The 26739-nt window shown below is 45.3% G+C and overlaps 2 protein-coding genes across 3 annotated transcripts in view; both read left to right on the top strand.

Annotated features, from left to right (window-relative positions):
* Positions 1–3159, top strand: part of KCNH6 (potassium voltage-gated channel subfamily H member 6) — an 11687-nt gene extending 8528 nt beyond the window's left edge. Inside the window, exons 8-11 of the mRNA XM_023756739.1 lie at positions 960–1044; positions 1604–1772; positions 2446–2629; positions 2713–3159. Of these exons, the coding sequence (XP_023612507.1) occupies positions 960–1044; positions 1604–1772; positions 2446–2629; positions 2713–3003 (729 nt within the window). The 3' untranslated portion in view covers positions 3004–3159. The remainder of the gene's footprint in view (positions 1–959; positions 1045–1603; positions 1773–2445; positions 2630–2712) is intronic.
* A 2685-nt stretch (positions 3160–5844) lies between these two features.
* DCAF7 (DDB1 and CUL4 associated factor 7) lies at positions 5845–25684 on the top strand. Of its 2 annotated transcripts, XR_330097.3 has the most exons (8): positions 5845–6235; positions 14248–14406; positions 15072–15183; positions 15560–15678; positions 18530–18739; positions 19681–19798; positions 20845–21081; positions 25609–25684. XR_330097.3 is itself a non-coding variant. In XM_006092167.3 (7 exons), the coding sequence occupies exons 1-7, from the start codon at positions 6098–6100 to the stop codon at positions 21015–21017; spliced, it is 1029 nt and encodes a 342-aa protein (XP_006092229.1). In that variant the 5' UTR covers positions 5845–6097; the 3' UTR covers positions 21018–25681. The 2 variants fall into 2 exon arrangements, 1 of the variants encoding a protein (XP_006092229.1); XM_006092167.3 differs by having other exon boundaries at positions 20845–25681.
* Positions 25685–26739: the final 1055 nt, after the last annotated feature.

Genomic DNA, 26739 nt, shown 5'->3' with positions numbered 1-26739 from the left:
TGGAGGAGATTAAACAAGCCAGGAAAATATTTGAGCCACGCGGTTAAATAACCAAGGAGGTCACGAGGGTGTGCAGGGTTGCCAAGGAGTGGGATGGCCAGACAAAAATGCGTGGAGGCAGGGGTCTGGGATCAGCTAGTGGGAAGGAGGTGGCAGGCGTGCTTGTCAGGGACAACAGTGGCTGAGGCCCCGGCTCTGAGCCCCTTTTCCCCCAACATCACACCCCAGCCTCAGGAGGAGGGGCTCTGCTGGCCCAGACCCCACACCCAGGATGGAGGTTGTAGTGCTAAGACAGGTTTTTTTACTAAGTACACTAAGTACAGCCCTCCCCACCGCTCTTCCCCAGTCTCTCCCCTTCCCATATGATCTGTCCAGGAGATACCTTGAAAGGGCCCTGCCTTGGGGGCCCCAGCCACTAGGAGCCACTAGCTGGCCCAAGTGCTCAGTGGCTGGATACCAGGGCAAGAGTGATGTGGTCTCCATGAGCATCTGCAGCCCCCTAGGGTGGCCCTAAGTGGAGGTACCAGAAGGGTGGGCTGCCGAGGGTGTTGCTGAGGGCACCTCCTGGACTGGGGGTTCCAGGCCCAGTCTCCTCAAAGGAGACTCCCATTGGCCATGCTGAGGGCGGGAGCATGGAAAGGGAGGACTGGAAGAACAGCTCCCCTGCCCCCTCCTCACATCCCCCACAAAAAAATCAGGATGCTCAAAGTAGCCTTTCCCAAGACTCTGGGGGTCTGCATGCCTCCAAGCCTCTGTTATCCCCTGCCCACCCAGGCAGGAGGGAGCCTGCAGGAAGCTGCCTGGAGTATTATGGGAGAGCCCCGCCACCTGTCACCACTTTCTCACCTAGTTGTCACCAGGGCCACAGGGGGCAAGGGGAGGGGGGCGGGGCAAGGGAGAACCAAGAGGCCCTGTCCCAGCTTTGGTCCCTGTTACTTGATGCTCTTGTTCCCCACAAGGCAGACGGGGGTCTCCAGTCATCACCCCAACAGGCTCCAGGCAATCAGGACCACCAAGGCTTCTTCCTCAGTGATGACCAGTCAGGTGAGCAAAGGCAGTCTCCACCAGCGTCTGCCTCCCCCAGCCCAAAGCCCCGGCCAGCCTCCTGCGCCTTTGCAGTCCTTTCCTCCTGCTTCCTCGAGGAGAGGCCTCCCCAAACCCTGGATGAGTGGAGAGGGGCTCCCTCCCTAGGCTCGGCGCTGGAGGCCCTCTCACCCTTCCTCCCCATATCCTCAGAGCCTGGGTGAGAGCTAGCTGAGTGCCTAGTGCTGTCACAAGAAGGGGAATACTGGCCAAGCCTCTGGGGTTCCCCAGCAAGGCTCCAGGGAAACCACTAGGTTTTAGCTTCCTGGACAGTGAGGCCTGGGCTGGATGTCCCCACCCAGCCAGCCCCCAAAGCTGGGCCCCGGGCCCCCTCCCAGGGCTATAGCCTTATGGGTCATGGATACCAGACTTCTATGGAGACAGAACCTCATAGTCCTGGGCATGCAGGTGAGAAGAGCCACTCCTCCCGCCCTGTGTTCCCATTGCAGGTAGGGGAGGGGCATAGGCTCAGGTGCGGAACCAGCTAAACCAAGTTCAGGCTTTCCTTTGCCTCCTGCAGGTGCAGCCCCTTCCCTGAGCCTCTCGGATGCATCTGGCCTCTGGCCTGAGCTGCTACAGCAAGTGCCCCAAAGGCCAAGGCACAGCCCTCCAGACCCTCAGGGAGACCCAGACTGCTGGTCCCGGGAGCTGGGCTCCAGGCTAGAGCAACTCCAGGCCCAGATGAACCGGTGAGTGCCCTGCAGGCCAGGTTCTGGTGGCTGCGGAGAGCAAGCCCAGCAGCAGGTGAGGCACGGATGCCCCCTCCTGGTGGTTCAGGAACCTCACGGGATGTCCTGTAAGTTTCAGAATGGCCAGCCCCATTTAACAGCAGGCCTGTAAGCACAATTCCTTAGATGGCTTGTCCCAGCAAACCCTGGAACATGTTAAGGAAGCTTTCTTGAGGGAGGGGCATAACTTCCTGCAGAAACAAACTTCAAGGGCCCTTGGGAAAGGGAGCTGTGGTGGCAGAATTAGGGCTTAGGGGCAGCACAATCCTGGGTTCAAATGCTGACTCTGCCTCTTACCAGCAAGAGTGTGGGCAAGTTACTTAATCACTCTGTGCCTCAGTTTCCCCTTTCAGAATACCTATAGCAAAGCTTCTTGATGAAGACCGAATGACATGCAGACGGCACCTGGTCACTTATTTTCAAAGTGAGGGATGTGCTAGGGGACTTTGGGCAGAGGCTATGGACTGTAGCAAGGAAATGGCTTCAGATAGGCCCCAGGCTGCCTCTCCAAGCAGCAGGAACTGCATGTGGGCTACCACATTGGGAGCTGTCCGCAGGTCCTGAACTGCCAACCCTAACCCCAACCCTGGCCCTGATCTTGACCCTGACTGTGGCGTTCTGTCCTGTTTGGCAGGCTGGAATCCCGCCTGTCCTCAGACCTCAGCCGCATCCTACAACTCCTTCAGCAGCCCCTGCCCCAGGGCCACACTGGCTATATTCTGGGAGCGTCAGCTCATGACCTGGCCTTGTTTCCTGTGGCCTCAGCGACTCAGAGTCCAGGAACAAGGCTGCCCCAGGGTGGCCTGCCCCCTGCACAGGTGAGCAGGTGAGGTGTTCCCCAGGGGCTTGCCTGGAGGCTGCTGCATTCCTTCCCCCACCCCTTCTTTCTTGCCCTTCTCAGGCCCCATGCTGTGGTGACTTGGACCAACGTGAGCCGAAGCACAGGAACGCCTCCTCCAGGATGCCTCACCGGGCCATGGCAACGGACAAAACTCTGACACTGTCCTCTGAACTGGAGCATCCTGAGGGGCTCCTGTCATCCCTGGCCTCACCTCTGCATCCCCTGGAGGTACAGGGACTCTGTGGTCCCCGCTTCCCCTCCCTCCCGGAATACCTCGACTCTGTCCCCAAGCAGCTGGAGTTCCCGAGACATGGCTCAGACCCTGGATTTGCAGGGAGTTGGAGCCACTGAACCCCAAGACAAAAGACACCATAAGGGGATTGAAGGTGGGTGAGGTGAGAGTGAAGGAGTTGAGGGAGGCAGAGAGCTGCCAAGACGGACCTCTGAAAACCATTCTCTTTGAGTAGCTACAAACCGCTAACCCAGGTGACCCAAGATGGCAGAAGGGAGGAGGCTCAGGATTTGTCCCAGCCTCCAGGCCTCTGTTTAGATAGCAAGCCTGAAGGAGGGGCCAGCACTTTGGGTGTGGAGTTAGCTTACAGAGAGTGGGGTCAGTGAGGAAAAGACAAGTTTCTGATCTTCTGTGTGAGAGAGCCTTGCTCTGGGCCCGGTGAAGTCACCTCCTGGCTCACAACTATCCACTGCCTTTCAGCCCAGCACCCCAAATTGGTCAGACCTCCCCTGTGAGAGCCTGTGTCCTGGCTGGAGATGCAAGTGTCCTCTGTAGTGGACACATCAGGGCACAGTGCTCCCACCCTCAGTGGCTCAGTCCCTGATGGCTTTGTGATGACCTCTGGGACTCCAGCGGACGGTGGAGTGTATCACAGCTAATAAAGTCTGCACATTTCACCTTGGGCTGGGTATGAAACTTACCTGAGGGTGATTATGTCCTTGACTCTGCCATGACTCCAACGACTCGGTTGTCTTCTCCAAGCCCTTCTCACAAAGAGCTGTGTTGGGGACTTGAAGGTGGCTCTGCTGGACCCAGGAGCCCCTGAACCATGGAGCTCTTAGCCAGGCTGGGGTGAAGGGGAGTGAGAGGCACTGGCTTGGTGACCATTGGGAATCCTGACAACAGCCAACACTTTCATAACAGTCACCCTGTTCAGCGCACTGTGCTGACTGCCTTCAGATATTAGTTTATTTAATCCTCTCAAAAACCCTAAGGGGTCACTGTTATTCTCCCCGTTTTAGAGACGTGGGATCAAAAACAGACAAAAAACTTACACAAGCACGACTGGACTTTTGGTACCATTCTGCTTCCTGGTCTGGGTGCTGGTTACATGTGTGTGTTGTAAGAATATGTGCACTTTTATGTATAAATTATACTACAATAATAATAATAAAAAGGAATCTTGCCCACAATAGAGGAAAAGAAGGATGTAATTTCAACCCAAATGGTTTGGCTTGAGAATACGCACAGTTAACTACCCCACTGAAATGGACTGTACCCGGTCACTGGCCTTCAGTCCTCTTTGCTCCATTATTCCCTAAAAGAATTTGAAAATGTATTTGCCTCTTCGCACATTTTTAAGTTGACATGTGAAGTATTTCATTATTAAGTTTAAACAGTTGTAAAGGATGTAATTTCCAGTGTGTTGTATATATTGACACTTTACAAGCTGTTTTATTGCTATGGATCCATTTTGATCCAAATAGCATAGTGATTTGTGAGCCAGCATCATTCATTTTAAAAACACTAGCACAAGCACTTCTTTAACATCATTTATTTTTTCTCATAATTCCATTCTCTTCTCAGTTTATACTACATATAATTTATTATCCTGCTTTAAAGTCTATTATTCATAATCTCATCATAACTATTTGCAACAGATATGTAAATTGAAAATATATAGTATACATTGAAATTTTAAGATTAATTTTTATAACAGTACTAAGGCTTTAAGGGTTACACTTATTAGTACAGAGTTGTTCAAAACAACATAAATATATATTAAATTTTTATAGAAACTGAAATTTTATTGGAAATGCATCTCTTTCCTCTCAGTTCATGTGTGGATGAATACCTTTTTTTAAAAAATTAGAATAAGACAAGGTTCAGCAACAATTTTGTACCTATTTTTCTTTCCTTTAATAAAAACACAAAACTTAAGCACAGAGAAAACTTGTTCCCATAAATGGACGGGACTGTAGGGGGTTTGTGACATATAGCAGTGTCACTCAGTTCCTTGAATTCTTTCTGAGTTGTCTGATAACAATCACATTTATTATTAAAAACTGTATTTAGTGATACATCACAAGTCAATATAATCCTCCTTTAATTTTGCTGAAAGCAAAGAATCCGAAACCATTTAAACTCAGGACACAAATGTAGAGCTTGCTTAGCTTTTGCTTGGGGATCTGAGGCGGAAAAAAGGATGGTAAGGAACCTTAAAAAAAACTTAGACTCTAAGTTTTTTAAGTCTTAGAGCCACGCTGGTCGGAAAGCTGCCTTATGAAAACCAGCCCTAGAATTCCTAGCATTTCTAGCTGGACGGGAAGGCCTGACTGCATACGGCCCGGCCCCGAGAACACCGGCGGGTCGGTCTGCACGCGGCGTGTCCGCTCCCCTCCGGGTTTGGAGGGGCGTTAGCAGGAGTGAGGAGAGAAAGTGCTTCCCGTTTGGCTCGCCGGACAGACTGCCAGGCCAGGGGTCCCACTCGGTGCCGCGAAATGCAGCAGGCGAGCAGGCCCTGGCCTAAGGCAGCATTTTACTTTTCACTCGACAGAGTAGAGAAGCCGCTCGGAATAGCAGCTGCAGGGTGGAAGCCAAAGGAGGTCACACTAGAGGTTTCGTTCTCAGAGACTTGGCCTAGAACTTGGAAGCCTGGAGCTCCACACTCTCGCCTCTAGGCCACCCACGCCCCCATTCACCCGCACTGCGCTGTTATCTCTCTGACTGACATCTTTGTCAGCCAATGACCTTTGGGACTGAGGAAGAGCCTGCCCCCTGGGATTAAGTGGGACAAGTAATTGGAAAGACAAACATTTGCACCAATAGCGAGGAGGTTCCAAAAGCTAAAGGTACAATAGCCAATGAAGAGAAGGAACACGTCCTAAGTGACGTGTCAGGCAGCCAACGCCCGGCGCCACTGTGGGGAACGCGTGGCTTCCGTTCCGGGAGGGCGGGGCAACGTCTCAAACGGAAGGTGATTGTCGTCGGTGCTTGAGCAGGTTTGAAACTGGGGGTCGGACCCGGCGGCTGTCGTTGTCTGTCGTTGTCTGTCGCTGAGGCCCCGCTTCCGGGCTCGGCCGTCCCTGCCCACCCGGGCCCCGCCTCTCTTCGGACCCTTAGGTCCCAGGCCCGGCTCCCCGCCTGACTCGCGCCCCGCCGGCCGCATCCCGCTGCCGACCGGGCCCGCACTGCGGCCCCGCCGCAGCCACCATGTCCCTGCACGGCAAACGGAAGGAGATCTATAAGTATGAAGCGCCCTGGACCGTCTACGCCATGAACTGGAGCGTGCGGCCTGACAAGCGCTTTCGCCTGGCGCTGGGCAGCTTCGTGGAGGAGTACAACAACAAGGTGGGCCGGGCAGGGGCTCGGAGCCCAGCGGACGGGGAGCGGGCCCCAGGAGCGCCCCCTCCGGGCCGGAGCCCAGACCCAGGACCCTCCCGCGGACTTGCCTTGGCACCACGGAGCGGTTCCTCTGAGTCTGGTCCTGAGCAGAGGGCTTCGCACTGGTTTCATTTAATCCTGGCAGCATTCCTGTGTAGTCAGGAGGGTAGTTACTGATGGGGAAACTGAGGCACGATGTTGTGACGTGCCGGAGTCAGACAGCTATGTCGTGGCAGAAGCAGATCTCAAACTCGAATTTACACCCCATGCTACGCTATGTACCACTCCTACCTCCCGCCTCTCCCGCCTCATTGCTTCAGCCGTGGGGCGGAGGAGGAAAGAGGGAGTGATAACTGGGAAGGAGGATGCTCGCGCTTCAGCCGGTGGTCATTCACTCCTGGCCGCACCGGATTTCTATGGGGGCTGTCCATTTCCCCTCCTCCCGCTCCCAGCCCCAGGTGCTATTCATGGTCACCCGGGTCCCTCTGCCAGGATTGCCATTGCTGCCTCATATCTGTCCTTTAAAAAGCGATCTCTTTTTTGGAAATCTTGGCCTGTAGCCTTGATCCCACTATTGTTGTCTGAATAGAGAAGGACGACACTTGCCATATCTTTTCTTGGCTTCTTCATACTAATACAGATTTGTAACCGTGAGTGGCAAGTATCCGTCAATTTGAGAAGCCTTCATAGAAGTCCTGGTAGTAAAGGGGAAGCGTTTAAGCTGGCAGTGCAGCATACATTTATTTTTGAAAGCTGTTGAGTAAGTCAGTGGGAAGAATTTTCTTTCCTTTACCGCTTAATTTCTTTCTTTTATTAAGAGTAAATGTTGTGATTATTAGGGATCAGAGCAATTGAAAGCTTTGGCTAGCGTGCTTAAAGCACTCCCGCTGGGTAGGCTGGTGCAAGGGGGAAAAGCCAGGCAGTCAAGGATCGGGTCTGTCTGACCCATTGACTAGCTGTGGGAATTGCACGTGTCAGTCTAACTATTTCTGACCCACAGTTTGTTGTAGGAAAGGTGATGGTCCTGTAAAAAGCATTTGAACATTGTAAGTTTGTTTACAGTTCTTCAGGAGCACAGCTGTTTCTCTAGGGTTATGTTTTAACTTCTTCGGAATCCCCTTGGAGAAACTGATAAAAGCGATGGACTCTATTGCCCTGAAGTTACACAAATACCATGGAGTGCACACTGATCTGGAAGTCCACCCGTTACCCACAGAAACCAGAAAGTCCTGAGCAAGACATAACTTTCTTTTCTCTGTTTCCTCTTTCTTCCTTATTATGGCCATAGTGGACAGCAGAGCTGGGAATGGAATTCATGGTCCTGATGTTGAAACCATGTTAGTAAAATTAAGAACACTAGAACTATTGTTTAAGAATACATGTTTTTTAAAAAAAGTAAAATAATGTCTTTTAAAGGGTTTGAGTCTTCATACAAATAGATGTTTTTTCCTTGCAAGTTCTTCCAGAGTTAACTTGAGTAATCAGTAGAAGTTACATTTTTAAGGAAAGACGAACTGAGCCACAGTCTGCTGGTGGAATCAGTGGAGTAATTGGTGCCAAACCTCAGTTTGCAGGAATTTTACCTCAAGGTTTGTCCCTTCATTTAGCAACTGTATGAGAGCTCCTTTGTGCCGGGCACAAAGGCATTGTGGCTTTAGTAGTGTAATGCAAACTCATAATCCCATTTATTATTTACTTTTATTACTTAAAATTATTTTTGTGCCCCCATCTATAAAAGTCAGGGTTTTTAATGTGTTATATGCACACCATGGACATCTTTGGCAATCTGCAATCAAGAGACCTTTTTTCATAATTATGTTTTTTTATTTTATTGATTTTTTACAGAGAGGAAGGGAGAGGGAAAGAGAGTTAGATACATCAGCTGCCCCTGCACACCCCCTACTGGGGATGTGCCTGCAACCAAGGTACATGCCCTTGACTGGAATCGAACCCGGGACCTTTTAGTCCACAGGCCGACGCACTCTCCACTGAGCCAAACCAGTCAGGGCCATAATTATGTTTTCAAATGCATAAAATATATAGGACTAAGAAGGAAACCAGTTATATTGAACTACATTTTTTTTTTAAGATGGTGATATATGACCTGGCTGGTGTGGCTCAGTTGGTTGAGAGTCGTCCCATGCATTGAAAGGTCACCAGTTCCATTCCTGGTCAGGGCACATGCCCAGGTTTCAGGTTCGGTCCTCTGTTGGTGCGTACAGGGGGCAACCCATCTATGTTTCTCTCTCCCTCTCCCTTCTTCTCTCTCTCAAATTAAAAAAATAAAGGGGTGATATAGTAATATGTACTTTTATATTAACTCATTAAATTATACCATCCAGTGTAATTATTACTGTGCTTTTGAAGTAATGAAGGTAAATAGCATTTCAAGATATTTAACAACTGCAATGTGATATTTAAAAAATCAGTTATTTATATTTATGACAAAGTCACCGATTCATGCTGCTTTGAAGGAAATGCTAAAGTTCAGCTAAAGGTTAGTGAAAATATGAATGTAAATTTCCAATTCAAGTTCATGGACCCCAAGTTAAAAAATCCTGCTGTGGAGAATCTCTGCCTAGGGACTGGTGGACGGTAAATACCACTTTAAAGCTCTGATTCTCAGGCTTAGTTTTGTGGAAACTTGACATGGAGGTACCAGATTTCATAATTTGCAGGAATTTGAAAATTATTGGTTGAAATTTTCAGACCTTTGGTTTCTGCTTGCCCTCGACAATGATTGCCAGCAAGACAAAATAAATGGACATAGCAAATTAACATTGATGAAAAGCCCAGAAATGGTATTTTTTACTGTGGAATCATTGACTATAAGAAAACATGGTTATGCTTTTTAAAGTTTGTATTAATGTAATCATGTTTTCCTATAGTAAAATTATTCCAATGTTTCTCTCTCATCAATGTTTTGAGAAAATTAGTTAGCATTTCAAGAACAACTTGACTTTCAGATGTTCCAACATCAGAATAAATTTGGGAATCATTGCAGAGTAAAGAACAGGATAATGGGAAACGGGAAACCAGTCGCAGGTAAATCACCCATACTAGAAAAATGTTTTTTTACTTCAGTTGGAAATTAGTGGCCAGTCCTGCCACCATAAAGTCAAAGAACTTAAGAGTAAAAAACTCCAAGCAGAGATACAGGCGATCAGGTAAAATGAGGCATAGTAACAGGAGAAAATGAAACATCAGCAGGTGCAGCCCAGGGAAATAGTGGAAGAGAAAACAAAAATTATCACAGGATTAAAAGAATAAAAATACCAACTGTTAAAAACAGAGTGAAGGTTAGAGAAGACAGATTGAGAAAATGAAATGGAAATAAATAATTAGAACATAATAGATACAGAAAACAAAGATCTAACTTAGGTATAATTGGTATTCCTGAAGAAGACCAAAGAACTGAGACACAAAACCTCAAATATGCAATTAAAGAGAACTTTATAGAAACAAAGGTTTGAAGTAATGAGTTCAAACTATACCTCAAGAAAAATTGACACCGAACAATTGGCAACAAAACACTTCTTAAGAAAGTTTCTACATTTTAAGGATGAATAAGGAATGTTTTGGACACCCAGGCAAAATAATCGAGTCCTTTTGAAGAGGGGAAAGCGAAATTAGGCTAGCCCCATTTGACAGAAGATAATAGAACAGTGTGTACAAGTCGACAGCTATTATAGATTGTTCTCTGTAAATACCTGAAAATACACTTAATATATAAGATTTATATGGGGGAAAATGCACTTTTTAAAAGATAGCTCAGTTTATAAAAATTGACCATATATATATTTTTTAATAAGAGAAATTAACAGATTGGAAAAAATACTACATATCAACACTTATGGGAAGATGAGGAAACTAAAGCCCAGATCTGTTAAGTGATATTGAAGATAAAAGCAGAGCCAGAACTGGAATACTATCTCTCTCCAGAGTTTTAAATAGATACTGTTGTAAAGAGAGGAAAAATAAGTTATGGGGAAAGGGTGTTGAAAAATAGTGGGGCACACTTGCTCTATCAGATTAGAATAAGCATCCAGAGAGGTTGGTGGAACCACATAGAATGATCCAAAGCAGATCTAAATGTTGTATATAGAAGTGTAGTATTTGATAAGATAGTACCTTAATTCCCTGGGTGGGGGGAAGGGGATTAATGAATTGTATGACATAATTGGCTGTCCATCTGGCAGGAAAATTTAAAACCCTCTAAATCATGTCATACATGAAAATCAAATTCCAGGTCAAAAATATCTAAATGTAAATAAAGTCTCACAAACAGTAGGAGAACATTGACTAACAAATTTGTACTGGGGCAGAGGGGATGAGCAGAGGAGAAAACAGTCTGTAAGTCACTCATTAAATCAAGAATCAACTAAGGAAAGGATTGACAGATTATAGTATATAAATAAAACATTTCTATATGAAAAGATACCTTGTCAAAAGACATGATAGGCTGGGGGAAGCATTTCCAAAACATGGCAGACAGTAGGAGCTAATTTATTTAATGTGATAAAAAAAAGAGAAATGGACAAAGTATAAAGGTGTACCAGTTAATACGGACTTTTTCAATAGATGTTGTTACACATATGTTGATATATATTTGATTTGATATGTATGCTATTTTGTTGTATTACTCCTTCAGATTACCACTTGTTCTGATCAATGGTACACGCACTTTCTGAGCAGTACTTCAAAACGTACGAAGAAGTGGAAAATTGGGTCTCTGAATGGTCTGCCTCAAAACAAGAAAAGTTCTATTGGGACAGTATCCACAAATTACCTGAAAGATGGGGGAAAGATGTAGCTAGCGATGCACATTACTTTGAATAAAGCACTTTTGATGTTTCTCTTGAAATTATCGTGTTTTCTACAAAATCTGCATTATTAACCAGTTAATAGTTAATCCACACTATTTTTTTTTCTTTTTTTTTTTAATCCACACCATTAACCGGTTAATAATCTGCATTTTTAACTAGTTAATAATTAATCTGCATTTTAATTGGTTAATAGTTAATCCGCACTATTAAATGGTTAATAGTTAATCCGCATTATTAACCGTAATAATGCGGATTTTGTAGTCAAAGAAAAGTGCTTTATTCAAAGTAATGTCCATCGCTAGCTACACCTTTCCCCCATCTTTCAGGTAATTTGTGGATACCGTCCCAATAGAACTTTTCTTGTTTTGAGGCAGATCATTCAGAGACCCAATTTTCCACTTCTTTGTATGTTTTGAAGTGCTGCTCAGAAAGTGTGTGTGCCATCGGTCGGAACAAGTGGTAATCTGAAGGAGTAATACAACAAAATAGCATACGTATCAAATCGCATATACTAGTATAACAACATATGTATAACTCTATCTATTGAAAAAATCTGCATTATTAACTGGTACACCTAGTAAATAGCCAGCTCCAAGGAGAGGAAATGCAAGTGATCAATAAACAAGAAAAGGTATTCAACCTCACAGGTAGTTAAAGGAAATTGGAATTTAAGTTATCGAGATTCTTGTATTGTTGACAGTATAGAGAAATGAGCGCCTTTATATACAATCTAGATATATGCCCTGATTGGGCACGACCTTGGAGCATCAGGATGCCTCTCTAGCCAACTGAGCCTCCCGGTCAGGACTTAAAACATCTCTTCTTTAAAAAACATTGAAAGAAAATTACAGAGCAGCCATAGACTAAGAAGATACTTGTAAAACACATAACTAGGGACTTGTATCCAGAATATACAAAGAACTCTGAAAACTCAAATAAGAAATCGAGGAACCCAGTAAAAAGTGAAACTATTCTGTATGATACTATAATGGTGGGTATACACACATCATATGTTTGTCAAAACCTATAGAATGTACAACACAAAGACTGAACTCTAATGTAAACTCTGGACTTTGAGTGATAGTGATGTATCATTGTAGGTTTGTCAGATGTAACAAACATACCACTTTATTATGTTGATAGTGGAGAAGGCTGTGCATGTGTGGGAACTCTGTACTTCCTGCCCAATTTTTTTGTGAATCTAAAGTCTTTTTAAAGGACAAAATATTTTAACAGACTTCACCAGAGAATAAATACAGGTGGCAGATAAACACATGAAAAGGTGCTCAGTGCCATTAGTTGTTAATACACACCTATTAGAATGACTTAAAAAGTTGGCCATACCAAGTGCCGACAAGTATGTGGAGCATATGGAACTGTAACGTAATGCTAGTGGGAATGCAAAATGACAAAGCCACTTAGAAAACAGGTTGTCGGTGTGGCTTAGTTGGGCGTTGTAGACAAAGTGTTTTAATAAAGTTAAACATACACTTACAATATAAACCAGCAGTTTCACTCTTAGTTGTCCACCAAAGAAAAAAATGAAAATTTGCCCCCTCAAAAAAACCCCTCATACATAAATGTTTATATCAGTTTACATTAATGGCCCCAAACTAGAAATAAGTCAAAAGTTCATCAACTGGATATAGTGTTTCCATATAATGCAATATTATTCAGCAATAAAAAGAAAACACTACTGCCCTAGCCAGTTTGGTTCAGTGGATAGAGCGTCAGCCCTGGGATGGAAGGGTACTGGATTCGATTCCAGTCAAGGGCATGTACCATGGTTGCAAGCCCAATCCCTGGCCCTGGCCCTGGTTGGGGCATGTGCAGGAGGCAAGCAATTGGTGTCTTTCTCTCATATCAATGTGTCTGACTCTCCCCCCCTCCCTTCCACTCTAAAAATCAATGGGGGGGGGGCGGGAATATCCTTGGGTAAGGATTAACAACAACAAAAAGAAGGTACTACTGATACACACAACATGGATGAATCTCAAGAGCAGCATGCTGAAAGTCACAAAAGTCTCAATACTGTAATTCCATTTATATGGCATTATAGAAAGGCAAACCTGTAGGTCAGGGGTTGCTTAGGACTAGGGTTAGAGGATTGACTGCAGAGGAGCCCCAGAGAACTTTTTGGGGTGATGCAAGTATTCTCTATCTTAATTATTGTGAGGGATGGGAGAGCTTACACAATTGTATACATTTGCAAATATATATATTCCAAATCATTGAAAAACACTTAGTGAAATTTTATTGTATGCGACTGTACCGAAATTAAAAAAAAAAAAAGATAGGAAGATACTTGTATCTAAGACTGAAGTAAGAGTAAAAGGAATTCTGTTTTCTGTTGTATGGTTAGTGCTTATCCTCTCATTATGGATTGTTAGCAAAAATTTTCCATTCCATCTTCCAGTTGATGGAAATTCATAAGCAAATACACACAGCATTTCCCATTGAGCCTGATTAAGTTTAACAGCAAAGAATGGAAATCAATATTGGCCCAAAATTAACTCTAAGAAAAAGTGGCCAGAACCAGGGAACTTCCTCTCAGTAGTTACCCCCCCCCCCCTTTTTTTTTTTTTGCCAGTAGAGTGGTTTGGATTCTTGAATGCTTGTTTTTCACACCTTTATGTGGAAACTTGTTACTAGCCAGTGTGGGGGAAGGGGCAGTTTGTGCATGAGATGTCACTTTGTTGTGTGGAACTGGGACTGCACAGGGTCTAAATACACACAGCACTTCAAGACTGGAGTAACTGAACCACACTCACGGTTTGATTCCCAGTCAGGGCTCATGCCTGGGTTGCGGGCTTGATTCCCCAGGAGGGGACGTGCAGGAGGCAGCTGATAAATGATTCTCTTTCATCATTGATGTTTCTATATCTCTTCCTTCCTTTCTGAAATAAATTATATATATATATATATAAAACTTTTTTTTAAGTGTAGGATTTGGAGTCTGAAAACCTGTCTTCAAGTTTTGTCTCTGCCTCTTACTAGCTTTGCAGTGTTGACTGTAACCCAGCCCTTCGAGTCTGGGTTTCCTCATCTGAGAGTAGGATTTGGAGTCTGAAAACCTGTCTTCAAGTTTTGTCTCTGCAGTCACTTCCCAGGAATCTGATGTCTTTGTCATGGCTCAATTTTGTTGTGTTACAGGTTCAGCTTGTTGGTTTAGATGAAGAGAGTTCGGAGTTTATTTGCCGAAACACCTTTGACCATCCATACCCCACCACAAAGCTCATGTGGATCCCTGACACAAAAGGCGTCTATCCAGACCTACTGGCGACAAGTGGTGACTATCTCCGTGTGTGGAGGGTAAGCAGGTGCTGTTTCAGCTGTTATCAGAGCATGGAGTCACAGAGAACAGGCCGGGGTTGGAGGCAGCAGAGTGTCATTGCCACGGGGGAGAAACAAATGCGAGCGGATCTGAAATGACCTTGTTTGACTCAGCAGATTTCCTAGTAGACCTAGCCAAGATTCCTGGAAGTCCCTGCTGCTGGCCACAGCCAGCCCTGGAAATCCAAGGCTCAGCCAACCTGATAGAACCTCTGAGGGGGTGGAGATACTTGAGGCCTCTTATTCTGTTTACAGTCAAGATACTTTTGAGTAAATTAAACAGACTACCTGGCCACTGATTCTAGTCAAGTATGCGTGTGGATTAGGGAGTTGATGAGCGTCATCTCCCCTCTCAGCTGAGCTAATCAGCATTGGCGTCTCCTGGCCTGGAGGTGTAGTGAGTGCCCGGCCAGGCAAGGTGAGAAGACCTCTCCTCTAGAAAAATTTGGAAAACAAAGCTAGGCAAGGGGAAAAGCTTGTAGAGAAGTAGCATTCAGGGAATTCCTCTGGGTTTTATTACTCTTTATGGTAAAAATGTCCGTCCCCCCCCCATGTCTTATATTTACTAAGATATTGTCTAAAGGGGGATTAAAAGTTTTTTGGGGAAAATGACTGGCTGATTTTTTTTTTCATTGTTCTTTTAGGTTGGTGAGACGGAGACCAGACTGGAATGTTTGCTAAATAATAACAAAAACTCAGATTTCTGTGCTCCTCTGACCTCCTTTGACTGGAATGAAGTGGATCCTTATCTTTTAGGTAAGGGAGTGAGGGGGTGTGGATTACAGTTTGAAGAAGCAAAGATATGTTTTCTCAGATTTAACCAGGGGCTTGAGGTACAGGCATCATCCTAGAATGGGACCAAGCGAGAAAGAGACTAGATAGGGAATGTGGTTCATTCCTCATATGGAATCAAGCTTCTCATAGGTGTATGGTTTGTCTCCAGTCAGAGTCTAAGATCCTAGGTTAAGGATTGAACACTTGACTCTTTGGGGCTCTCCTGGTACCCTCCCAATGCTAGGAAGTGTTTATGGCACGTGGTCTCCTGTGCTGAACTGGTGAGTAGGCACAAGGAGAGCAGCTTGCCTGGGAACCTCACTCCTGTCAGCTACTGACATGCACTGATTGTTTCCAGGTACCTCCAGCATTGATACAACTTGTACCATCTGGGGGCTGGAGACAGGGCAGGTGTTGGGGCGAGTGAATCTTGTGTCTGGCCATGTGAAGACCCAACTGATTGCCCATGATAAAGAGGTAATGATGCTGTCTCTCTTGTGCTTTCTGTGCCTTCAGTGTGGTCAGATTGTCTTGTCTGCTCACTGTTTTGCAAATGATGTGGAAAATCATAATGCTAACATTGTGTCTGAATTGAAAATAGTAATGTGTTATGAGTGGAAAACACTATTGTAAAGGAATGTGTTTTTTGACTGATACAAACAACTTGTCCTATAGTAATTTTTCTTTTCATGCCAAAGATTGCTGTTTTTTAACAATGAACTCTCTTGTAGACAAACTCGGACCTGATGTGATTAAAAATGAATCTTAGAGTAACATTTATCTTGAAATATATTTGCTTTTGAGAGGGAGAGGCAGGAAGAGAGAAATTTCCTGGCTGTGAAACCTAGTTAATCAATTTTTCTCTAAACTTGTTTTATGAAATTCTAGTATGTTCACTTAATACTTAAAACTTGGAATTGAATATGGTTTATCTTGATGGTGATGTTTCTCCTGTGTTTATTGCAAAACTCACAGGGAACTCTTTGTGGCCGCGTTTTAATCAAAGCATTCTCATGAGTGATTTTGGAAAGTGGTCCTAAATCTTGTCCTCCCAGAGCTGCTGCATGCACCTAGTTCTCTGATTTCCTGTGGCAGTGTTTCCTTTTCTCTTCTACCTTTCCCTGCATAGCAAGGAATATTAATACCTGTACAGATAAAAAGGATGCCTTGACTTTAGGTCAGAAACTTGAGGTTATCCACAGAATAGGAGGTTGGTGACCAGGTTATCATTCTTAGTAAGGGGTTATTGTTTGGCTTTCTGTGCTCCTAAGGGTAAGATCTGTTACAAGACTGCTGGCCTGGCCTACTGCTGAGCCAAGGGACAAAGGAAGAATTTGTCCTGCAGAGAGGACCAATAAGGAACTTCTGGAAACCCAGTTGACATCAAGTGGAACAGGTTGCTACGTTTTAGTTATGTGACAATGTAGTCTGCTGTTTTCTGTCAGGGTCCAGTTCAGAAAACCAGAACTACTCTTAAGTATGTAAACGGAGCGGACTTAATCCAGGGGATTGCTTACACAGACATGGCAATCTAGAGAATAGGAGCAGTGAGGCAATCTAGAGCAGCGGTCCCCAACCTTTCGGATCTCACGGACCACCGGTTGGCGACCGCTGATCTAGAGAATAGAAGCAGCAGGAAGTGGCACTGCCCACAGGCCAGAAGGGCCAAGGGAAGAGGCAGGGTTACTGGAATCCAGGGGCTGAGTGTACCTGGCAAAAGCTAGAACCATGGAGGGGACACAGTCATTGCCAGAGATGCTTCAGGGGACAGAGAGAGGGGAAGAGAAATTCCTTAGCTTCCCCCTACCAGAGGGGAAGGCCAGGACTGGCAAACAGGCCCTGGCCTTGAAGAAATGAACCTGATGATAGTTGCTCTGAGAGAAACAGTGATACCTCCTAGCACCTATGGCTTTTCTCAGTCCACCTCTCACTATCAAAGTAAAGACTTGTTTGGGGGCTCCTGTTGCTGCCTGGCAGGTTGGTGTAGAGGAGGTTTGTCATCTCCCCGTGGTTTATAATGAAATTACTGGTGGAGCCCCATGAAGAAGCAGGCAGTTAAAGCTGAGAGAGCTTTACACACTCGGTCACATTGCCCACGGCACCTTGTTGCTTAGTGATGCTGCTGTGGCGTCCCTGTTCTTGGCAGTTACTGAGAGCCGGCCCCCTGGGGTGCTCACATTGATAAACATGCCCCTGTCCTCAGGCAGGACAAAGCCTGGAGTTGCAGGTCCTCCTTGTGGTGACTGCCCAGTTCCTTTTGAATCATTCCTACTGTAGAAAGAGAAGTGTAATTTCTTCATAATCAGATAAAAAGGAATTTGTGAGGTTGAATAGAACTAGATGCTCGTTTTGCAGTGTCCCTTGGCAGGCAGAACCTCAAGAAGGTGGTGTCATGGTACTTAGTGAGAGTCAATTATGTCTCTCCAGAAGTCAGCTGTTGTTAATCTTGACCCCAGAGATGGGTTTTGTTTTTCCTTTCATTTGTTTTTCTTTTTCAGTGTGTCTCTCTTCTCTCTGCTTGTCTGGCTCTGGTTTGTCTCTCTGTCCTTTTTTATTTTTCTCTGAAGTTCTCTGTTGCTCTCTACCTCTGTTTTCTCATAGACAGTAGTGGTGTGCAGTGTTCGCAGCAAGTAGTAAATGCAGAAAACAGTGATTCAAAACCTAAACCATTTATAAATGCAGGCCAGCTAGGAGAAGAAACAACTTGTCCTAGGACAAGAGAGTGCGAACTCTCTTTGCAAATATAGGAATGCCTCCCATGGTATAAAACTGCTGTTACTTCTTTCTTGGGATTGAGTCTCAGGTCCAGGTTTCACAGCAGAACCAGCTTGGCTAAGCGGCCACAGGAGGGTTACTTCCACCTCTCTAAACTATGATCTTGGCCTTAGTGTGGTCATGGATCTGCCTCTGACCCCACACAAATGGAAGCCATCAAGGTTCAGGAAATCAATGTCTCAATCTTGTCTCGTGATAGAAGACCACCACTGTCTCTGGCTTGAGCTGAGCCTGTCTAAGCATACAGAATACTTGCTCAGAATCACGTGTGCTCTGTTGGTCAGCAGTTTATCATAGGGGTTGGAGGAAGAAGACTTGGAAAGCAGGGCTGTGGGAAGAAGCCAGCCAATTTCTATAACAGAATGATCTTCACTCTTTGGAAAGTCACTGATGTTAGAACTCTCAGGTTCCAGACTTTGCAGACATTGTTTGTTTGTTTTTCTCTCCTCCTGTGTTACAAACGGGTTTAGATGATCTAGGCATAGCAGATTTCCTGCTATGGAAAAGGAGGTAATGGATCGGAATCTGGCTGAAGTGTCTTATTCACCAACAGGTCTATGATATCGCATTTAGCCGGGCTGGCGGTGGTAGGGACATGTTTGCCTCTGTGGGTGCTGATGGCTCGGTGCGGATGTTTGACCTCCGCCATCTAGAACACAGCACCATCATTTATGAAGACCCACAGCATCACCCACTGCTTCGCCTCTGCTGGAACAAGCAGGACCCTAACTACCTGGCCACTATGGCCATGGATGGAATGGAGGTGAGCACCCTGTTTCAGGCTAGCATGGGCCTTGCAGCCTAACTCTGGCACTAAGTATATCTAGAACAGTGGTTCTCAACTGGTGGCAGATTTCTCCCAGTGGATTTTTGAAAATGTCTGAAGACAGTTTTGATTAACCCAACTTGGGGAGGGTGGGGGAGAGGTGGGTGCTACTGGCATTTAGTGGGTAGAGGCCAGGGATGCTGCTAAATCTCCTATAATGCACAGGACAGAGTTATCTGACCCAGAATGTCAGGAGTGCTAAGATTGAGAAAACCTGATCCAGAATAAGCACAATGTGTTAAAAACTTCAATACTTGAAGAGTTGGGGTTGGTGTCAAGAAAGGCAATATCTAAAAAGTAAACCAAATCATACGTGCTTATGAGGCTGAGTAAGAAGCAGTTTTCCCCACTGTATTCAGGACAGATTCTTCCAGCTTTAGCAAACAGACATGGAAATGGCAACTCTCTGTAGCCTGTTACTTGATACAGGCAGTAAATTGTGGGTAGAGACAATGCAATTATTAACTTTGTTTTGGTGAAGCCAGCACCTCAGAGTCCTTACATTCCGAATTCTGCTTTGGGGGCAGAGGGTGCTGTCACTCTGTCCCGCTGAGCATGCACAGAATCTTAGCATACGCACCTAACGGACTTGGTGCATTATCCAGATTCATGTTACCTACTCCTGCTTCTCCCCTTCCATATCAGTCTAAAGACCCTGTATTGCTTTAGATATAGACTATAAACTACCTGTGTCTTATTTTTTCCTTTTTCTTCAATCCAGTAGCTGCTTTTGGGACAGAGATACTCTGTATCTAATAATCTTTAAATCCACAAATGAGGAAATCATGATTAAAAAATTTTGTTTTATTTTGTGTAGTGTCTTTTTTTTTCCTCTCACACTCTGAAGTCCCTGGGCCTTTTCCTTGTTGTTTCTGCAGGTAGTGATTCTGGATGTCCGAGTTCCGTGCACGCCTGTCGCAAGGTTAAACAACCACCGAGCATGCGTCAATGGCATTGCGTGGGCCCCACATTCATCCTGCCACATTTGCACTGCAGGTAAACATGGTGGGGGAGGGGCAGTATGTGGGAGGAGAGGTAAGGAGATCTTTCGTGTTTCCTTAGAATTGTAATCCTTACTATTTCCTGAGGATAGTTTGAGAGATTTACCAAAGTAACTCAACTGGGAGCTGCTCTACACTTGTGAAAGCGAAGCAGTCCAATTTTCCAAATGCGCTTGTATTCTCAGAGCATCTTCCATGTACTGTTTTCGTCATGTATCAGTTACAGGCTGTGTCTTTCATATGTCCACCCCTGAAATCTAGGTTGACACAGAGGACTCAGATCCATGAATGTGGAAGAGAGGGACAGTCTGTCATAGACGTAACAGAGTCTTTGGGACTGCCAAGAGTGACATCTCCCTTAGGAGATGTAATGAACCTACAGTGAGCTCTGGATGCACTGAAGGGCCCTGTGTAGCCTGGTCTGGTCATTGGTGTGTGACCTGTAGTTTTCACATCTCCGTTTGCCCGCATGAGCCTGGCCAATTAGGGTTTAGTTTATTCAGCTCCCCTGAGTATAAAAGACATCAGGATAGGCTGATGGGATTAGAAGACACTGATATTGAAGGTCCTTACCTTGCTTTTTCTTCTCTTAGACTAAGAACTTACTATTTCGATTATAAAAGTAACATGATAGACATTACAGATCACTTAGGAACTAGAAAAAAGTAAACTTAACTCAAAACCTTGCCATCCTTATCTCATCCCTTCATCCTTTCCTGGTGCGTGCTATAGGATGAGAGATGCCCACCAGGTCCCATTCTATCACCTACCTCCAATGCAGTGAACACAGCCCAGGGATAGCCAGAGGCTAGCTTTGAGTCCTGGCTCTGCCACTTACTGGCTACATTGCTCTGTGGTTTTGGGCAAGTCCTTTAAATGTCCAAATCTCAGTTTCCTCATCTATAAAATGGGGGCTTAAAATAAAATCTTTCTCACTGGTGAGCAAATGTTTTGTAAACTGACCACCAGCACCACCAAATGTAGGGATCATTATCCTCTTTGCCTGAGTTGTGACCTTGCTTTCTGCCTTTCTGTCACCAGCGGATGACCATCAGGCTCTCATCTGGGACATCCAGCAAATGCCCCGGGCCATCGAGGACCCTATCCTGGCCTACACAGCTGAGGGAGAGATCAACAACGTGCAGTGGGCATCGACTCAGCCCGACTGGATCGCCATTTGCTACAACAACTGCCTGGAGATACTCAGAGTGTAGTGTTGGAGGCGCCATGTTCACGAGGCAGGGGCTTTCGTGTTTCCCGCCTCTGCCCCACCCCAAAGTAAGAAGAAACATGTTTCCAGTGGCCAGTGTGTCTTTCATTGCTTTGCACCCACTGTTACCAGAAGCTGCTCTAGGAGTTCCTGGCCAGTCACCCCATTGCTCTCTGTGCTACACTCAGGGCTGTGTGGCACCTCCTCAGCCCAGGGCTGAGTTTTAAGATTTTCTCTCCTTTCTTCTTCTTTAGTTCCTCAATTAAAAATTTCTGTATATTAGTTTGTCAGCCGTTGTGTTAATGAGCATTACGGGCACTGGCTATGTTTGTATTCATCTGCCCCAGATGTCTCTGTCTGTCTGTTGCCCAAGGCAGCAATCTGTGTCCATGTCCGTGTTAGCACTTAAGTGGGAACAAATACCAATTTGAAGTTGTCTTTCCTCCTATTATCAATGTCTGTAACAAATTTCAACTTTGTATATTTTTTATCTACCAGGCTAATTTTTTTATGAAAAGAATTTTACTCTCTGGTTTCTTCCTTTGTTTCATAGTCCTCCCTGATAGCACCTTCCTCTCCTCCCTCAGTGCCCGAACCTGGCACGAGGCCCTTGACCCCATGAGCAGTTGCCTTCTTGCGTCACTGCCTGAGCAGAACAGACCTGACCGGGAGTCCCAAACCGCCTTGGTGCTCTGAAGCCGGCCAGCTCTCACACCTTTTTTCAGTCTGGCTCTTCTCAAGGGCATTCTGGGCTCCAAAACACACATGTGAAGCCTTCTGTTACTCGCCGAAGTACCTCTGTCCAACCCCACTGGGACCTATTGGGAACGTGCTAGAGCAGAAATAGGCTGATTAGGGTACCTGACTTGAGGGGAACAGTTTCAGGAAAGCTGAGCCTAGAGCATATTTCCAGTACATAGTTTCAGAGTCTGTTTTTCCCTCCAAATAAAAGCCCCAGGCCATTCTGTTTCATGTCTTGAAGGATGGACAAAAATGATCTATCAGTTGAACTTTGGTATCTCTGTTTGTTTAGTTAACTGTGACTGGTGGTATATCAGCCACTCTTTGGATTGAGAGCTCTGAGGTGAGAGACTCTGGCTTGAGAGGCACACAATCTGTGCATCTAACCCTGAACACGATCTCCTTTAGAGTACGGGAGACAGTCAGCTCTTGTAAGGGGGGCCATTGTGATTTCAGGCCATCAATTACATAGTTACAAAAAGAATCAGAGACCCAGGGTCAGCCAGTTAGGAGCTCCGGTTTAGGTCTGAGCAGTATTTGAACTTGCAGGCTGCAGGGGTCTGTTTCCATTATGTGAATGAGTTCCATGGAGAGGCTTGGATGTCACTGGTAGTAGGCTGAGTTTGGGACACGCTCAGAGTCTGGGCGGGAGCCTGCCTGGTTCATCTTGCTCTGCCCTGTGGCTGAAGGTTTCTAAGACCCGAGAGTAGCAAACCAGACCATAAGGCTGATGGTTTTGTCCACTTAGGCTCTCACCTGCTCTTGAGAAACAAGACAGTTAGCTTTGTTCTTCTGAGCCCTTTGAACCCTTTGGTTGAGTCTTCCTTTTCAGAAGCAGATGTATTTTTATCCCCAAAGCTCTTTGCTTTACTACACAGGGGCTTGTCCCAAAGTAAAAGGCTCTTTTGTTAGAATATTTTCCTTTCTGCCTTTTTACTTCTTTTTTCTGGTTTGGGGGCTCTTTGGCTACTCAGCTGCTTGAGGTTTACGCTCCTGCATTTACCAGATTTGCAGCGTGTCATTTGGAGATGTGAAGTGAGCAGTTCTTGCTCTGAACCCTTCTCTGCTTGTAGTTATGTTTGATGGCTCCAGGGCCCTTCTCGCAAGGGTCGCAAGTCTAAATTGATGGCTGTTTGCTCTAGGAGGCCATCAGTTCCTTCTTGTGGAAAAGGGTCTGAAATGGAGATCAGAATGGAAGAGGGAGCTGGTCCTGCTGAGGCAGGGCTTAACTGTACTGAGATCTGATTTAAGATCCCTTCCCTGATCTGCACCTAAGCCTGGTCTGAATGGTGAGATTTGCACAACTAGAATTCAAAAACAACCTGGAGAAAAAAATTAGTTAATAGTAATTAGAATATATTTGGGTAAAGTTGCTATTTATTCTGGAAATCTACAGCTTTTGATTTTTCCCCCTTGCCCTGTGGACTCCTTCCTAGCCCTGTCACTGTCCTTAGGCCCCACAGTGCAGTCCTGACATCCCACCTGGGGCCCAGGGGAGACTCCCACCCTCCCTGAGCAAACACACACTCACAGTTGCTGGGATGCTGGTATTTGGAAGTCCTGGTTCTCACCCTCTCTTTATGCCACAGGCCAAATGGCCTCATGGCTGAGGAGGGGATTTCTGTAGTTTCAAGATTGAAAAAACCTCTTAGCCAGCCATGTTCCAGAAAGCAGAGATCTGTTGTAGTTTCAAGAGCCAGTGTCTGTTTAGTTTGTTTAGGTTCTCAAATTGACAGGCAGAGAGCACAGCTAGATCTGCTCTCCTGGAAAGGGTGAAGAGCAGCTGCCAGGACTTCACTGGAAAGGCCACACACCCTTCTGGGCTCTTACTCTGGTGACCCTTTGACTTGTTCGCGGCCCCTGAGCTGAAGCTGCCTTTGTTTTTCTTGTCTCCTCTGAAGGGAGAGGAGGAAGTGCTGAATAAGTTAGGCCTCAGGTTCCACATCAGAGAGCTGGTGAATGGGTACAAGCCTTCAAGAGCTTGAGTGTTTACACTCCGGAGAGTTGGAACCTCTCCTTCCAGGTAGGAATCGGGCTGCAAGATGAGGATTTGAAGATGGGAGATATTTGATAATGAGGTGAGAATTTCTTATCAGAACCAGGATTGGCTCTCAGAGAACTGGTTAAGATTTGGGAAGAGACAGAAAAAATTGAGACTTCTACAAGGTCTGATGATAGTTGTGGCTGAAATTTTAGGAGGCAGTTTAGGATGTGGGAGAAAATCAATGGTAAGTGTTGCTTTAGATCAAAGGAGAAAGTATTAGAGGGCAGTGATGGCCCGAGGTGAAGTATTCAGACTGCTGTGTGGCATGGAGTGAGACTGTCAGGGACCATTCATCGGGTATCTGTGACCCTGGGTAACTGGGGGACAGGAGGACAGCTCAGAGCAGTGGAGCCCCTCCCTGCAGCAGTGCAGTGATATGTGATGTTTGCTGGTAGAAATCCTCAGGTCTTGGGAGTCCCGTGATTGTTCGAGACCATGGCTCTTCTTGGTTGTAGGTTTGTAGGGAGCCGAAGAAGCAGAGGTTATAAACAGTCATGCTGAATTTCCCCACGCCTCCCTTTTCTCGTCCCCTTCTCTTCCCACTCCCTTTCCACTGTAGAACTTTCTCCCTGCTGCAGCCTGGGCCTTAAATTCCTACGCTGTGCAGAAGCTGCAAGGTTTTCCAAACATGGCAGTGCCAGCCCTGTACCATCTCTCCACCTTCCCCAGTTTGAGAATTTGGCAGTTCCTTCAACTGCCTGGCTTGGGGTAAGGGAGACCATCAAAGTAGAAGTCTCAAAGCAGACTCCCCTTTACGGTCCAGGATGAGGAAGGAGCGTCATGCTTGGCACTTCAGTTGAGTTTTCCCTGGGAGGAAAGCTGAACTGAGCAGTCACTATGAACTCAGGGCCAGGCTCTCTAAGAATTGTCTTTTCTGTACCAGCTGAACTAGCTACTGAGAAAGTCTCATGTTGCAGAGCCTTGCCCACCTCCCCCATCTGCACCCTTTTCTTCTCCCACAGTTGTCATTGCTGCTAATGGTCAAAGGCAAATGTATGGGCCAGGTCCTCTCAGGCTACTTTCCGGATGTTATTTTTTAAATATGGGACATGCAGGTGCCTTTCCAAAGAGGCTTGGACTGGTATTAAAAACCAGAAACAAATAAGCTAATAGAAGTATGAACTCAAGAAGAAAGATGTTGGCAGTCTGTGTAACAGCTGGAAAACTTTAAGTGCCCACCTTTGGGACAAGTGACTGAAGATGAACTTGTAATATCTGCTATTTAAAAGAAATGTTCTCACCTTGGGTTGATTGTGTACAGTATGTTATGAAACTTGTTGAGCTAAAGCTTTGACTTGCTTGAGTCGAGTATGAATCATTTGCTTTGGTTCCTGTGTATTTTATGATCCCCCTGTCAGTGACTTTCCATCCCCATCCCTCCTCCCCCTAGTGTGAATTTGTAGCATGATTTGTACAAACCTCTCTGTAGAAATGGAGATTTCTTGTTCTCTGAAATGTTACGCTCTAGCCAATCAATCTAGCCTAGTGTGTCTGAACTTACTTTCTTGTTATATATTTAAACTTTTCCTCTATACTATGGATTTTGTGGCATCCTATGGTCAGGTGGAGAGGAAGCTGCCCCTTACACAACTGTACTGTAACTATTTTTCTTTTTAAGAAATTATTTTCACAGGACTGATTGTACACAGGGCTTATAATAAATTTTAACACTGTGCTGTGAAACCACAATGGTAAATCCCCATTGACGGCTATTTCAAAAGCACCTAAAAGTGGAGTGTTATGTCTATGACTTTATTTCTTGCTTCCTGAGTATATTAAACCTAATTTTTGCCCTTTCATTCTGTTTCAGCCTCCTGTATAAGACCGTATTTTCTGCCCATCATACTTTGTAATAAAACTTGAACATGTATAGGTTGACTGAATAATTTCTTGTGGTGAATTTAGTTCTTCCCATTCTGCTACCATGGTCATGTTCCAGAGACACTGGCTGGGGGATTAGACTGCACCCCAGCTCATCACTATCTGACAGCCTAACTTATCACCTTGAACAAAACACAGAGCGCCTCCTCTATGCCAGGGACCGTGACCCACAAGTTGCTCACAGTCTACCAGAGGAAACGCCACATAAACAAATACTGTCAGTTTTGTGCAATAATAGGTGTGTTCAGGCTTACTTGTAGCCCTGGGGAGTTAGTAATCACCTTTGACTGGGTGGGAGCCAGAGATGGTAAGGGGAAATCTCATAAGACATACTTCAACTGGGCTTTGAAGGCTGAGTTGGAATTCTCTAGGAATAGGGAAAGGCATTTAAGGCAGAGGAAACATTCAGGTACCAATCTATAAATGCAAGAAAGGGTGTGATCATATTCAGAGAAGTACAAGTTGATGTGGGGTTTTATATGGGAACTGGTGGAAAATGTGGCTAGAGAGGTAAGTAGGAGCCAGATCAGAATCTTTTGTGCTTTGCAGAAAGATTAGACCTTACTCCTGTATGAGACTGGAAATTGTACAAAGAGGCAAGTCATGCTCAGAATTGCATTTTAGGGAGCAGTGAAGAAATTACCTTTGAGTGGGGGGTGAGACAGGGAGTCAGTTCACCTGTTATAATAGTCAAAGTGAGAGAAGAAAAAAAAGCCTGAACTAAGGAGAAGCAGTAAAGGAGAATAGGCCACAATTGAAGAGATTTAAGAGCCAGGATAATCAGGATTCAGTAATCTATTGGAAGGGTGATAAAGAAATGGTAACTCTCGAATCCTGTGGGTTTGGACACTAGGCTCTAATGTGATAAGTAGAGTTTCCAAGTCCAAGCCACTTTCCCAACATGGTAGGATGGAGAAGGAGTTCCTGTCCCCACTGCTATCCAAAGGCAGGAAGTCCTAGGTGAATACTCCTCCCACTTATTTTTATTGTCATTCTTTATTCATGTTGGGCCATTTCAAGGGAAGAAAGAAAAGCAAAATTGTGATTCGTTCAGTGAGCC

This window comes from Myotis lucifugus, unplaced genomic scaffold, assembly GCF_000147115.1.
Source record: "Myotis lucifugus unplaced genomic scaffold, Myoluc2.0 scaffold_99, whole genome shotgun sequence".
Taxonomy (NCBI): domain Eukaryota; kingdom Metazoa; phylum Chordata; class Mammalia; order Chiroptera; family Vespertilionidae; genus Myotis; species Myotis lucifugus.
The sequence above is the reverse complement of the archived record's forward strand: the minus strand, read 5'-3'. Positions and strand labels throughout refer to the sequence as shown.

Bases quoted from the DNA above. Each gene is read 5' to 3' on its own strand.
- DCAF7 (XM_006092167.3), top strand. From the start codon at position 6,098: ATGTCCCTGCACGGCAAACGGAAGGAGATCTATAAGTATGAAGCGCCC. The intron at 15,679-18,529 runs GTAATGATGCTG...ATTCACCAACAG, and splicing joins TGATTGCCCATGATAAAGAG to GTCTATGATATCGCATTTAG. The intron at 19,799-20,844 runs GTAAACATGGTG...TTCTGTCACCAG, and splicing joins CTGCCACATTTGCACTGCAG to CGGATGACCATCAGGCTCTC.